Genomic DNA, 13,630 nt, shown 5'->3' on the forward strand with positions numbered 1-13,630 from the left:
CTGCATGAATTGACATTAATGATTAGCAGAGAACTGCTGTGCTCACGGAGAGGCCAAAGTGCTCCACTGAAATTATTTGTGAGGCATACAGAAGCCTATCATCACCCAGAAAACCATTTTATATTTAAATACGGTTAACCTATAGCAATGGTGGCAAACCTTTTTTCCTTTGGGTGCCGAAAGAGCATGGGCATGCACTATCATGCATGCGCGAGTGCCCACATCCATAATTCAATGCCTGGGGAGGGCGAAAATAGCTTCCCCTGCCTCCTGGAGGCCCTCTGAAGACCAGAAATGGCCTATTTCCCAACTTCTGGTGGGCCCAGTAGGCTTGTGTTTGGCCCTCCACAGGATTCAAAGGCTTTCCTGGAGCCACGGGAGAGTAAAAATGCCCTCTCCCATCCCCCTGGAGGATCTTTGGAAGCCAAAAGCGCCCTCCCAGAGCCTCTGTGCGAGGCAAAAAACCAGCACACATATGCACGTTGGAGCTGATCAAGGGCAATAGTTCGCGTGCCAGCAGATATGGCTCCACGTGCCACCTACGGCACCCATGCCATAGGTTCGACATCACTGACCTATAGAGTGTGATGGCTCAGCGTTTAAAAAGGCTGAACTTATCAACTGGAAAGCTAACGGTCTTGGGTTCAAACCCTGAATGCTGTACGACGGGGTGAGCTCCCGTTACTTGCCCCAGCTGTTGCCAACCTAGCAGTTCGAAACATCCAAATGCAAGTAGGCAAATAGGTAAAACTTTGGTGGGAAGATAACAGGCGTGTTGTGTGTCTCAGCGTATAATCATGCTGGCATGACGACAAAAAATGTCTTCGGACTTCCCGTGGCTAAGAAACACAGATGAGCACCACCCTCTATGGCAGTGTTTCCCAACCTTGGCAACTTGAAGATATTTGGACTTCAACTCCCAGAATTCCGCTGGCTGGGGAATTCTGGGAGTTGAAGTCCAAATATCTTCAAGTTGCCAAGGTTGGGAAACACTGCTCTAGAGCCAGTCACAACTAGACAGGAAACCTTTACCTTTAAATTAGTAGCAGTTGGAGGGGAGTGGGGCCAGTGGCCTAAGGTTCTTGATGGTGCTAAGAATGAGAGCTAAAGGAAAGTGGGGGGGAGGGGGGGCTCAGTTCTACATCTTGGGCTGGTAGCAGGGTGCCTGAGTTATATGAGTGGATGGAGGGGTTCCTAGCCAGGGGAGTCAGGAGGCAAGAGTTGGTGGGGGGAAAGGAATGCACGCACACTAATTCCCTCCCTCCAGGCCTGTGCGCACAGCCCTATGCTACCCCTGCACATGCGTCCCCCTGTTCCTATGCATGCACACAGGCCTCACTGAAACCTGGGACAGCAAAAAAACCGCCCAATGGGCAAAATGGAAATTCAAAAAAGCAGATATCCGGTTTGCCTGTTATGCTGTTTTTTGCACTCTGGAGGCTTCAGGGAACTTTCCTGAAGTCCCAGAGTGCAAAAACAGCACAATAAGCAAACCAGAAATCTGCTTTTTCAAATTTCCATTTTGTCTGTTGGGTGTTTTTTCACTCTCTGGGGCTTCAGGAAATTTCCCTGAAGCCTCTGAAGGGTGAAATGGTCTTCCCCAAGGCCAAAAATCAGGTGGCCAGCACATGCACGGTTTCCAGTCACAATTCAAAGTGCTGGTAATGACCTTTAAATCCCTACATGGCATTGGGCCAGAATACATCTGGAACCGCCTTCTACCGCATGAATCCCAGCGGTCGATAAGGTCCCACAGAGTTGGCCTTCTCCGGGTCCTGTCGACCAAACAATGTCGTTTGGCGGGTCCCAGGGGAAGAGTCTTATCTGTGGCGGCCCTGGCCCTCTGGAATCAACTCCCCCCAGAGATTAGAACGGCCCCCACCCTCCTTGTCTTTCGCAAATTACTCAAGACCCACCTTTGTCACCAGGCATGGGGGAGTTAAGATATTCCTTCCCCCTAGGCCATTACAAGTTATGCATGTTATGTTTGTGTGTATGTTTGGTTTTTATAATAAGGGGTTTTAGTTGTTTTATTAAATTGGATTGTTACATGTTGTTTTTTATCATTTATTTATTTATTTATTTATTTGATTTGATTTGTATGCCGCCCCTCTCCGAAGACTCGGGGCGGCTAACAACAATAAAAAAGACAATGTAAACAAATCTAATATTAAAAATAATCTAAAAAACCCCAATTTAAAGAACCAATCATACATACAAGCATACCATGTATAAATTCTATAAGCCTAGGGGGAAGCCTAACATTGTTGTTAGCCGCCCCGAGTCTGCAGAGAGGGGCGGCATACAAATCCAATAAATAAATAAATAAATGCATACATGATGGAGCTGACATAGGGCAATGCCTTGCGTGCCTTCTGATATGGCTCTGTGTGCCACCTGTAGCACACGTGCCATTAGGACGACTCAGTATATTCAGGTGGTGACAGACAGGATGTTTTGATAGGAGACAGAAGGCAGGCCTTTTGGGGGAAGAAGTCTGGTACCAGTGTCGTGTCCCTCTATGTTCTGGTCAGCACAGCTGAGAACTATCTGTATATTGTTATGCCATTCTCTTTTAAAAAGAGAACTGGCATAACAGGAATGAACTTTGCTGCCTTCTGCATACAAAATATATGCCCTACCTCTTAGCTATGATACTTCCCGCTCATTCTTGCACCACATTTGGCTTCAATCACATATTAATGCTTTATATGAGAAATTCTATCATGGTTATCCCTCGGGACACCATGTGGAATGCAGGGAGAACTGGCTGTAAGAGAACTTTATAATATTCTCCTGGCAGGTCATCTGCCATCAAGAACATGATAAATTACCGAACTGTAGTAGCTGCAGCTTAAGAGACTCATGGAAAGATCAAGTTGTAGGATCTGGCCTTTGCCGTCTCCAAAAAATGCTACAAAAGACCACAGCTCTGAAAATGTTTGTGCAAGACTGCTACCAATACGTAACACTTTGTGCAAAGCCAAAGTCTGATGTGAATGTAGAGATGTAATACAGTGTGCTGCACAAATAAAGGCATGGAATTATTCATTATGCTGAATAAATAAAGGCATGGAATTATTCATTATGCTGAATACTGAGATAAGAAAGTAGAATTTGGCTTTATAACGGTCATTTTCTGCCCCAAAGACACAGTTCAGTTCTTCACAGCTTTAAAGCAGCTGTTGTTCTGAAAAATAAATGGATTGCCAAAGAGGGGCAGGAGAGATAAAGAAGATTCCCAATCACTTTAAATGGTTCACCCCACCTTTGCCTTCCAGGGCTGTTCAGAGGGAAATAGACATTACATTTTTCCTTTTTAAGTCTGCAGATGAAGCAGAGTTTTCAGAGAAGAAGAAGAATTCCTCTTCTGTGAATTGCTCCTCTACGATGTTGTGGTTAGCTCTGGCCCAGCTCCTGCCCCAAGGACTGTGGATGTGGGGGAGACATCCACATGCTGCAGGCCTGTTTTGCCCCCGGTGGAATCTGCTGATGAAGGCTCCTCTGACCAAGAAGACATGAGTGACAGGGAGGAGGAGAGTGTGGCAGACAGCTCAGAAGGAGATCAATTATCTAGCTCCTCCTTGGATTCAGAACAAGAGTTAATGATACAGCCACGCATGCGGAGAGCGATGCATAGGCAACAACAACTGAGAGATTATTATCAAAGAAAATGAGGCCACCTGTGGTTGGGTGGGGCTGCGGTAATTAGTGAGGCTGCTATAAATAGCAGCCTGTGGGTTTGGCCATTGTGGAGGATTATCTGATCGTTGTGTTTCGTGACTGCTTTACTGACTTTGACTTTTTGTGTGCTGATTTTTCCATGCTTTGAAACTAAACCAGAGCAAAGTGTGTTTCACTTTGTGAAAGAAGAAGGACTGTGAATTGCCTCACAGCTGCAAACTAAGTATCACAGAACTGATAAGGGACTTGTACAAATTACCAGTTCGTTTGGAGACCAGTGCTCTTTGCTATACCAAAAGAGTGCTTAGTTTAAGTGAATTTTTATTATAAAGAACATTGTTTTGAATTTTCAAACGTGTGTGTGTGTGTCTGAAATTTGTACCTGTGAATTTTTGGGAGGAGTCTACCAGAGAGCCCGACAGAACTCACGAGTATGGCAAAAGCTAAAGGATTTCTCTCATGAGGGAAGTTTGCTAATATAATGAATGTTGATGCTTTTCAGCATAGCTCTGCAGAGCAGAAGTCGAAGACATCCGAAGGTCAGCATGCTGGATCGGAGCATCGGAAGAGAAAAAGAGAAACCCGGTTTCAACACCAATAAGGAAGGCATGCGAATCCCACAAGAACAATAGGAGGGAGAGTGAATTTGCTGCAACATGGCAGGTTGGCCACACAGGTGAACAACTATTTCAGCACAGCTACCCTGTCAAAGGGACATGGGATTTATGAGAGAGAACCATCAAACGTCTACCGAAAAAAGAATCCTTCTTCCCCTTTGAGGATTGAAAACATAGACCACCTGTTTTTAAGAGAGGCAGATATGCTCAATCTTAAAAAGTGCATTCACTGGAGCAGTGCAGATAAAATTTGGGAGCTCATGAACAAGATAGTAAGAGGACATTGCAAATACAATATGTCCAAACTCCAATAATGCAAAACGACTGAGTCAATTAAAATCTTCCTTAAATTAATAGCTCATGTAGAATAGACACAAAAAGGAGACTTCCTTTCTTTACCGTAGTCTCTTTAGTTGCCAAAGTAATAGGAGGTAAAGTATTATGAGTTCAACTACAATAATGGCCAAAATTGTGGAAACCTTTTGGGGAAAATGTGGAATATTTGTTGGCTAATAACACCACTTTTTTTTGAATAGTACCATAAAATTACATATCAATAGAAAGATAATTTAATCAAGAATGTAATGCAGTAACTATTATGTAGGATTTGCTATTAGAATAGCATATAAAGAAGAAAAGTGAAAGATATAGGAAAAGCCCAGATATACAAAAATCTCTTTTCGAAAGTATCAAATGTTGGGGCGTTCATAACCTCCGCTGGCAAGCCGTTCCACTGGTTGATCGCTCTCACTGTCAGAAAATTCTTCCTTAATTCCAGATTGAATCTCTCATTGGTCAGTTTCTATCCGTTGCTCCTTATCTGGCCCTCTGGTGCTGTGAAAAACAGTGTGACCCTCTCCTCTCTGTGGCAGCCCCTCAAGTATTTGTAGACTAAGCCCAGTTCCTGCAACCTTTTCTCATGTTTTGTTTCTAGTCCCTTTATCATTCTGGTTGCTCTCTTCTGCATTTTCTCTAGAGTTTCAACGTCTTTTTTATAGTGTAGTGACCCAAACTGAATTCAGTACTCTAGGTGTGATCTAATTAGGGCATTATAGAGTGATATTAGTACCCCACTAGTCTTGGAGTGTATACCTCTGTTGATACAGTTCAACATTGTGTTGGCTTTTTTAGCCGCTACATTGCTGGCTCATATTTAGTTGGTTGTCCACGAAGACTCCGAGATCTCTCTCACAGTCACTATTGTTGAGTGTGGTTTTGCCTAGTTTGTACGTGTGTCTTAGGTTTTCTTACCTCGGTGTAAAATTTTACTTTTCTCTACAATGAACTTCATTTTGTTAGTTTGAATCCACAGTACTAATCTATCAAGATTCTTCTGTATTTTGAGCCTGTCCTCTGGGGCAGTGTTTCCCGACCTTGGCAACTTGAAGATATCTGGACTTCAACTCCCAGAATTCCCCAGCCAGCAAAAGCTGGCTGGGAACTTCTGGGAGTTGAAGTCCAGATATCTTCAAGTTGCCAAGGTTGGGAAACACTGCTCTGGGGTATTGGCTACCCCCGCCAGCTTAGTGTCATCTGCCAATTTGATTAGTTCCCCTTCTATTCCCTCATATAGGTCGTTAAATGAATATGTTGAAGAGTATTGGGCCTGGGACTGAACCTTGTGGTACCACTGCATACTTCTTTCCATGTGGATTTGGATCCATTGAGGACTATTTGTTGGGTACGGTTGGTCAGCCAATTGTTAATCCATCTGGTTGTGTTATTGTCTATTCCACTTTGGGATTTTCCAATTTGCTGAATAGTAGGTTGTGGTCCACTTTATCGAATGTTTCATTGAAGTCCAAGTATACTAGGTCCACTGCATTTGCTGGTCTACTGATTTGTCAGGGTTTATTGTTAGAGTTGAAAGGGACCATGAAGGCCATCAAGTTCAACCCCCTGCCCAAGCAGGAACCCTATAGCACACCAGTCAAGTGGCAGTTCAATCTTTTCTTAAAAATGTCCAGAGTGTTGGAGTTCACAACATCCGCTGGTAGGTTGTTCCATTGGTTGATCGCTCTGACCGTCAGGAAGTTCCTCCTTATCTCCATGTTGAATCTCTCCTTGGTCACCTTCCAGCCATTGTTCCTCATCTGGCCCTCCGGTGCCCTGGAGAATAAAGTGATCCCCTCCTCTCTGTGACATCCCCTCGTATACTTGTAGACTGCTATCATGTCCGCTCTGGCCCACCTTTTCTCTAGGCTATCCATATAGGTGTTGAAAAATGAGATGAGATTGGTTTGGCATGATTTATTCCAGACAAACCCATGTTGGCTGCTAGTTATTATCTTGTTTGTTTCTAAGCGGTGACAGATCTGCAACAGAGGGATGAAAGAGCCACATGTGGCTCCAGAGCCACAGGTTGCTGATCCCTGTTATAATAATAATAATAATAATAATAATAATAATAATAATAATAATAATAATAATAATAAATTTATTGTCATTGTCAAAGCAACGAATTGTCATTGGCAACGAAAGTCGTGTGACACCCAGAGACCAGTCCCACCTAGTGTCTATGTTAATACATAATTGTCATTTAATCTTTCCAATTTTCATTTAGTAGGGCTGGATCTTAAATATTGCTTCAGGGAAACCTCTAGTGAAGGCCGGGTGAGCTAGATTCCCTGAAGGAGTGAGGACAATATTTACGGCGGAGAGTGGTGTTCGGATGGATTGTGGCTGGCAAAATCTCTCCAGGGAAAGGAGAGATCATGAGTTTGCCCACATGTACTCTGTGTAGCTGCTCTTTGTGAGTAGGCTGCAGAAACCAAAGGTTTTTCCAGTCAGCTTATGAGTCGTGCAGCTGGAGTTAAGGGCGCCCAACTAAGCCCCCATTTGTAAAAGAGCCGCCTATATGGATAAAAAGCTCATTTTTAAATAATTTTTGATTTTAAAAACTGTTGTTCAAATTCTAAGAGCCTTCAGACTGTCATGCTTTTATCTCTTTCATCAAGAGAGTCTCCTTAGTGAAGGAAGTTTCAAGTATAAATTCAATAATTCATAATTTTTTAAACTCTTTGAAATAGACAACAAAAAGCTGCTTATAGTGTTGATTTTGGAAAGTTAAAAATGGGCTAAGGGTCCAGATGGATTTGAAACAAGACTCTGAAATTAATTGTAAGAATTATAATTAATATATAATTATATGGATTTTTCCTTTGGGAAATTGCTGTTGTTTGGATTCCTTAGGAAAAATAATGATAAGATAGGACTTTGAAGGTTGGACTCTAGGGAGAACTAGAAGAAATGCCAGATCATAAATAAAGGAGAAGAATACTGTTGAGAATGGAGCAATGCTTTAACACTGGACATTTTGAAGGGTATTTATGAACAATGGACTCAGAAGTTGATTTTAAGAATGTCTATCATTGTAGAGGATGTATAAATGGTGTTATAGAAAAGAGATGAAACAGTTTCCAAATGTAAAATAATGCACTTGGGGAAAAGGAATCCTCAATCTGAGTATTGTATTGGCAGTTCTGTGTTAGCAAATACAGTGATCCCTCGAGTATCGCGAGGGTTACGTTCCAAGACCCCTCGCGATAATCGATTTTTCGCGATATAGTGGTGCGGAAGTAAAAACACCATCTGCGCATGTGCACCCTTTTTCCATGGCCGCGCATGCGCAGATGGTGGAGTTTGCGTGGGTGGCGGGGAAGACCCAGGGAAGGTTTCTTTGGCCGCCCAGCAGCTGATCTGCTCGGCAGCGCGGCAGCAGCGAGGAGCCGAAGATCGGGGTTTCCCCGCTGCCCACGCAAAGGGGAAACCCCGATCTTCGGCTCCACGCTGCTGCCGCGCTGCTGAGCAGATCAGCTGCTGGGCAGCCGAAGAAACCTTCCCTGGGTCCTCCCCGCCGCCCACGCAAAGGGGAAACCCCGATCTTCGGGTCCTCGCTGCTGCCCGCCCGCCGCTCGCCCGCCCGCCGCCCGCCGCTCGAGAGCAAGAGGGGGAGAGATAGAGAAAGAGAGAGAAGAAAAGAAAGAGATGAGAGAGGGAGGAAGAGAGTGTGAGAGAGGAAGAAGCAAGATAGAGAAAGAGAGAGAGAAAGAAAGATGAGAAAGGAAGAGAGTGACATCATCGGGTGGGAAAAATCGCGATATAGCGTTTCGCGAAGATCGAGATCGTGAAAATCGAGGGATCAGAAGAGAAGGATTTAGGGGTAGTGATTTCTGACAGTCTCAAAATGGGTGAACAGTGCAGTCAGGCGGTAGGGAAAGCAAGTAGAATGCTTGGCTGCATAGCTAGAGGTATAACAAGCAGGAAGAGGGAGATTATGATCCCGCTATATAGAGCGCTGGTGAGACCACATTTGGAACACTGTGTTCAGTTCTGGAGACCTCACCTACAAAAAAATATTGACAAAATTGAACGGGTCCAAAGACGGGCTACAAGAATGGTGGAAGGTCTTAAGCACAAAACGTATCAGGAAAGACTTAATGAACTCAATCTGTATAGTCTGGAGGACAGAAGGAAAAGGAGGGACATGATCAAAACATTTAAATATATTAAAGGGTTAAATAAGGTCCAGGAGGGAAGTGTTTTTAATAGGAAAGTGAACACAAGAACAAGGGGACACAATCTGAAGTTAGTTGGGGGAAAGATCAAAAGCAACGTGAGAAAATATTATTTTACTGAAAGAGTAGTAGATCCTTGGAACAAACTTCCAGCAGACGTGGTGGATAAATCCACAGTAACTGAATTTAAACATGCCTGGGATAAACATAGATCCATCCTAAGATAAAATACAGAAAATAGTATAAGGGCAGACTAGATGGACCAGGAGGTCTTTTTCTGCCGTCAGACTTCTATGTTTCTAGTAGTTATTTCAATGTGGATTTGAAAATGACAAACTACAAGAATGACATGGAAAAGCTCAGACAACACCAAAGACTACACTATCTATCTATCTATCTATCTATCTATCTATCTATCTATCTATCTATCAATCAATCAATCAATCAATCAATTAATTAGATTTGTATGCTGTCCCTCTCCGAAGACTCGGGCGGCTAACAACAATATAAAAAGACAATGTAAACAAATCTAATATTAAAAACAATCTAAAAACCCCCAATTTAAAAAGATTAGTATTTGTCCTACACCAATGATGTGTAGGTGGCATTCCGAGCCATATCTGAAGGCACGTAAGATGTTGCCCTATGTCAGCTCCAGCACGTGCATGCTGGCCAGCTGATTTTTGGTCTTCTTTCTGGCTGTTTTTGCTCTCCCCAGGCTTCAGGAAAGCCTCTTGAACCCTGGGGACTGTGAAAAATGGCCTATCAGAAGTCCAGGGGCTTTAGTGAGGCCTGTGCGCATGCGCGGGGGAGCAGCACAGGGGGGTTGTGCACATGCACGGGGGGAAGGTATTGCATTATGGGTGTGGGCATCAGCGTGCATCTTTTGGGCACCTGAGCCAAAAAAGGTTCACCATCACTGTCCTATAACCTCAGCATTGAGGACAGAACCAAGAATTCATTAAGTCATTCTGCTATTTTTCCATTTTCTACATCTTCCTCTAACACATCTTTGGATATTTTTTTCCTTTTCTTTGCTACGTACTTGTCAAGTCTTTTCTGCATACTTTATGGACCATGATATATACAGTGATACCTCGTCTTACAAACGCCTCGTCATACAAACTTTTCGAGATACAAACCCGGGGTTTAAGATTTTTTTGCCTCTTCTTACAAACTATTTTCACCTTACAAACCCACCGCCGCTGCTGGGATGCCCCATCTGCGTTGCCAGCAAAGCACCCGTTATTGTGCTGCAGTGATTTCCCTGAGGCTCCCCTGCCTGGGAAACCCCACCTCCAGACTTCCGTGTTTTTGTGATGCTGCAGGGGAATCCCAGCAGCACAAAAACGGGTGGTTCGCTGGCAACGGAAGTCTGGAGGTGGGGTTTCCCAGCAAGGGGAGCCTCAGTGAAATTGCAGCATCACAAAAACAGAGGTCCAGAGATGGGGTTTCGAGGACTTCGGTGTTTTTGCGATGCTGCAATTTCACTGATGCTCCCTTCGCTGGGAAACCCCACCTCCAGACTTCCATTGCTAGCGAAGTGCTCGTGGTTTCCCATGGAGGGGAGCCTCTGGAGAATCCCAGCAGTGCAAAAACGGGTGCTTCGGCTGGCAAAAGGGGTGAATTTTGGGCTTGCACGCATTAATCGCTTTTCCATTGATTCCTATGGGAAACATTGTTTCATCTTACAAACTTTTCACCTTAAGAACCTCGTCCCGGAACCAATTAAGTTTGTAAGACAAGGTATCACTGTATTTTGCTATATTTATCACCACCCCTCCCCCTTTTCTATTCTAGATATATAACACAAAGCATCAACTTACTGGATCGAAGACCAACATCCTACAAAGGAGATGAACGGCTTCATGTGTAGCTTGGCTGGATAATGTATACAGGACAGGAAGGGATGGCTGTGAAAAAAAAAGAGAAAAAGCACCGCGTGTCAATTGAGATGCCAAAATGCATGATTCTTTTCTGAATCATGGCTAAAATTGTCTATATTGTCTTATTATTGTTGTTAGCCGCCCTGAGTCTACGGAGAGGGGCTGCATACAAATCTGATAAATATAAATATATATAATATAAAATTATGTATTCTGTTCAGAGGTTTTTTAATGATTTTTTTAAAAAAAAACTGTTTTGAAAATGAATTAAGTGGACAAGTTAGTCTAGCAAGTTCTTCTAGCAAAAAACAGATTAGGTGAAATCCAGCAAAGGGAAGCAGATTAAAAATAAAATTTAATTGTTCTATTTTTTGTAATTTTAATTCATTTTACATTTATAACTGTTATATGTTGCCTTATCTTGATGCACAAGCCAGTCACCTGAGCAAAAAATGGTCAGCAAATAAATTTCATAAATAAAAATTAAAAAAATTAATTCCTAGAATTCCTAACAGGCACCTGAGATGAATGGGGAAGCATTATCCACAGGCCCCCTCTCTCTTCTTCTTCTAGCTGACCCTATGACACTCTGACCCTATAACACTCACTGATTTAGTTGTTCCTAAGTAAGGTCATAGAGCGATTAAGCCTTAAAGGGCTTAAAGAACTTTACATTAGAATGAAGAGAGAGAAAAATGACCTCTAAAGTTCAAAAGGAATGTAGGTAACTAAAAATAGATCTAACCTCTTTATGCAAATGTAAAAGCTGTTTTGTTTTTCCTTAGACAAAAAAAGAAATCATATTAAAATGTAATGAGTTTAGAAGCGGGTTGGTCTTCATCACTTCCTACACTATTGTTTTCTTAGTGTGGTGCTTCTAAAAAACCCTGCTTTACTATGCAAATTCTAAAAAAGAAAGCATTATAGATGTAACATGTGCACGAGTTGGGAAAAACCATTAGAAACAAGAAGGAAATGATTATATAATTTTCCTCCTATTATTGGCAGGTGATTAATTGTTATTGATATGTGGGAGGAATGTCTTATACTCTAACTCAGTGTTTCCCAACCTTGGCAACTTGAAGATATTTGGACTTCAACTCCCAGAATTCCCCAGCCAGCATTCGCTGGCTGGGGAATTCTGGGAGTTGAAGTCCAAATATCTTCAAGTTGCCAAGGTTGGGAAACACTGGTATAAACAATATGAAATCATTTCCTTGTCCCCATAACATTTACATTTCCAGAAATGTCCTTTCTCTTCACTTTTCATTCAATGTACACCTTGTAAGAAATAACTATCTTTGATCTAGAAATGTGGATAAATAGATTAGCTTTAGAGATTTCAGTAGCAGCTCATTTCAGTTCTTTAAAATGCTTCTGCTTTGGATTATGGCTGGGATTATATTAATTCAGTTGGGTTAAAAACTTTCAAGAAAGGGTCTCCTTTTTTGTGGGTTTCCCCAATTTATACTCCTTTCAACTTTTGAATTGAGAGGACTAAGCAAGAATAAAGGCTCCACTGCCACATTAATGTCAAAATATTGATCTGATTTATATTTCATAAATATTCTCACCAGTGTGGTGTAATAATTGAGTAACTGGACCTGAACCATGGGGATCCATGTCTATCCTCAGCCATGGAAGCTCCCTGGGAGATTTCGGAATATCCATTCTGTTTCATTTTTTTGTTATCTCAAGGATGATAGAAAACGCTGGCTGGGGAATTCTGGGAGTTGAAGTCCAAATATCTTCAAGTTGCCAAGGTTGGGAAACACTGCTCTAACTTACCTCACTGCTGGTTTGCTTCCTCCCACAGCACATGGGTGCATATGCACAGTGCCAGAAAATAAAAAAAAATCCTCCCCCCCCCACAAACCCTTGAAAACAAGATGGTGACTCATGTGCAGTGTTGGAAACTGAGCTTCTGCACATGCGCAGAAGAAAAAAAAAGGGTGGCGGCATCCATGGACCAGCACTGACAGAACCTGTTCCGTGACATCACTGTGACATCACCAGTAGCTTGCTAATGGTCCAGGCGAACCGGTCCGAACCAGGAGGACCCCATCTCTGCTTACATCTAACCAAGAACCAACACATCTTCAGTTTGAAGTAAAACTAAGCAATCAAGCTTTTGCCGTATCAATTTATGTAACATTAACATAAAAGGTGAGATGCTAGCTAGCATTACAGAACAAAGATTTATAAAAGGTTTCATAGGATCCTTTCCATATGAATTAGGACACCATGAGAATGAATATTCTTGAAGGATGATAGTAGGATCCCATCGCGTTTCACAAATATGACAGTTGTTCTACACCAGTTCTATATATATATATATATATACCATATGGAATAATATGTGCAAAGTTTCATTGAAATTGTAGGTGGTCGAGTGGAGACACCTGGACCACTTGACAAAGAAAGACCCATATACAAAGTACTCCCTTCTGTTAAGAGTAACTGAGAAAACCTTGAGTATAATTCCACATTACTATTATTACCTGTGGCCCTGCTACAAGTATATAACTCTAAATAGAAGTCAAGTTGCAGCAGAAGTTCCCTCTTCCAACACACTAAAAAAACCCCACTCTATTCCTTATGTTTTTAAAAGTTGTGTTAGGCCAAGACTGCTGATTGCGACTAAGAATACAATAAATCTTTATTAGTAGTACTTTTAAAATTGGAAAATCCATCAGCTGATCTTAGGACACTCCGCCTGCATCGATGTAAGGCTATATTTCCAGGAATTGTAAATCTGGCCAGTTATACAAGGTGATTATAACAACACCTTAGAACAACTCTGAAATATTATGGATTTTTTGGGGGGAGAGGGGAGACTTTCTTTCCATCTCTCATTTCTTGTCCCTCCACTGCATTTCCATATGGGTCATTCTTTGTCAAGTGGACCAATTTTAAGAATCGTCCC

The 13,630-nt window shown here is 42.4% G+C and overlaps 1 protein-coding gene across 2 annotated transcripts in view; it reads right to left on the reverse strand.

Annotated features, from left to right (window-relative positions):
• The window catches only part of NLK (nemo like kinase), a 152,082-nt gene that overhangs the window by 14,030 nt on the left and 124,422 nt on the right, over window positions 1-13,630 (reverse strand). For both annotated transcript variants that reach the window (XM_070735249.1, XM_070735250.1), the window contains exon 8: window positions 10,645-10,731. In XM_070735249.1, the coding sequence (XP_070591350.1) occupies window positions 10,645-10,731 (87 nt within the window). The remainder of the gene's footprint in view (window positions 1-10,644; window positions 10,732-13,630) is intronic.

This window comes from Erythrolamprus reginae, chromosome 1 (genome assembly GCF_031021105.1).
Source record: "Erythrolamprus reginae isolate rEryReg1 chromosome 1, rEryReg1.hap1, whole genome shotgun sequence".
NCBI classification, from domain to species: domain Eukaryota; kingdom Metazoa; phylum Chordata; class Lepidosauria; order Squamata; family Dipsadidae; genus Erythrolamprus; species Erythrolamprus reginae.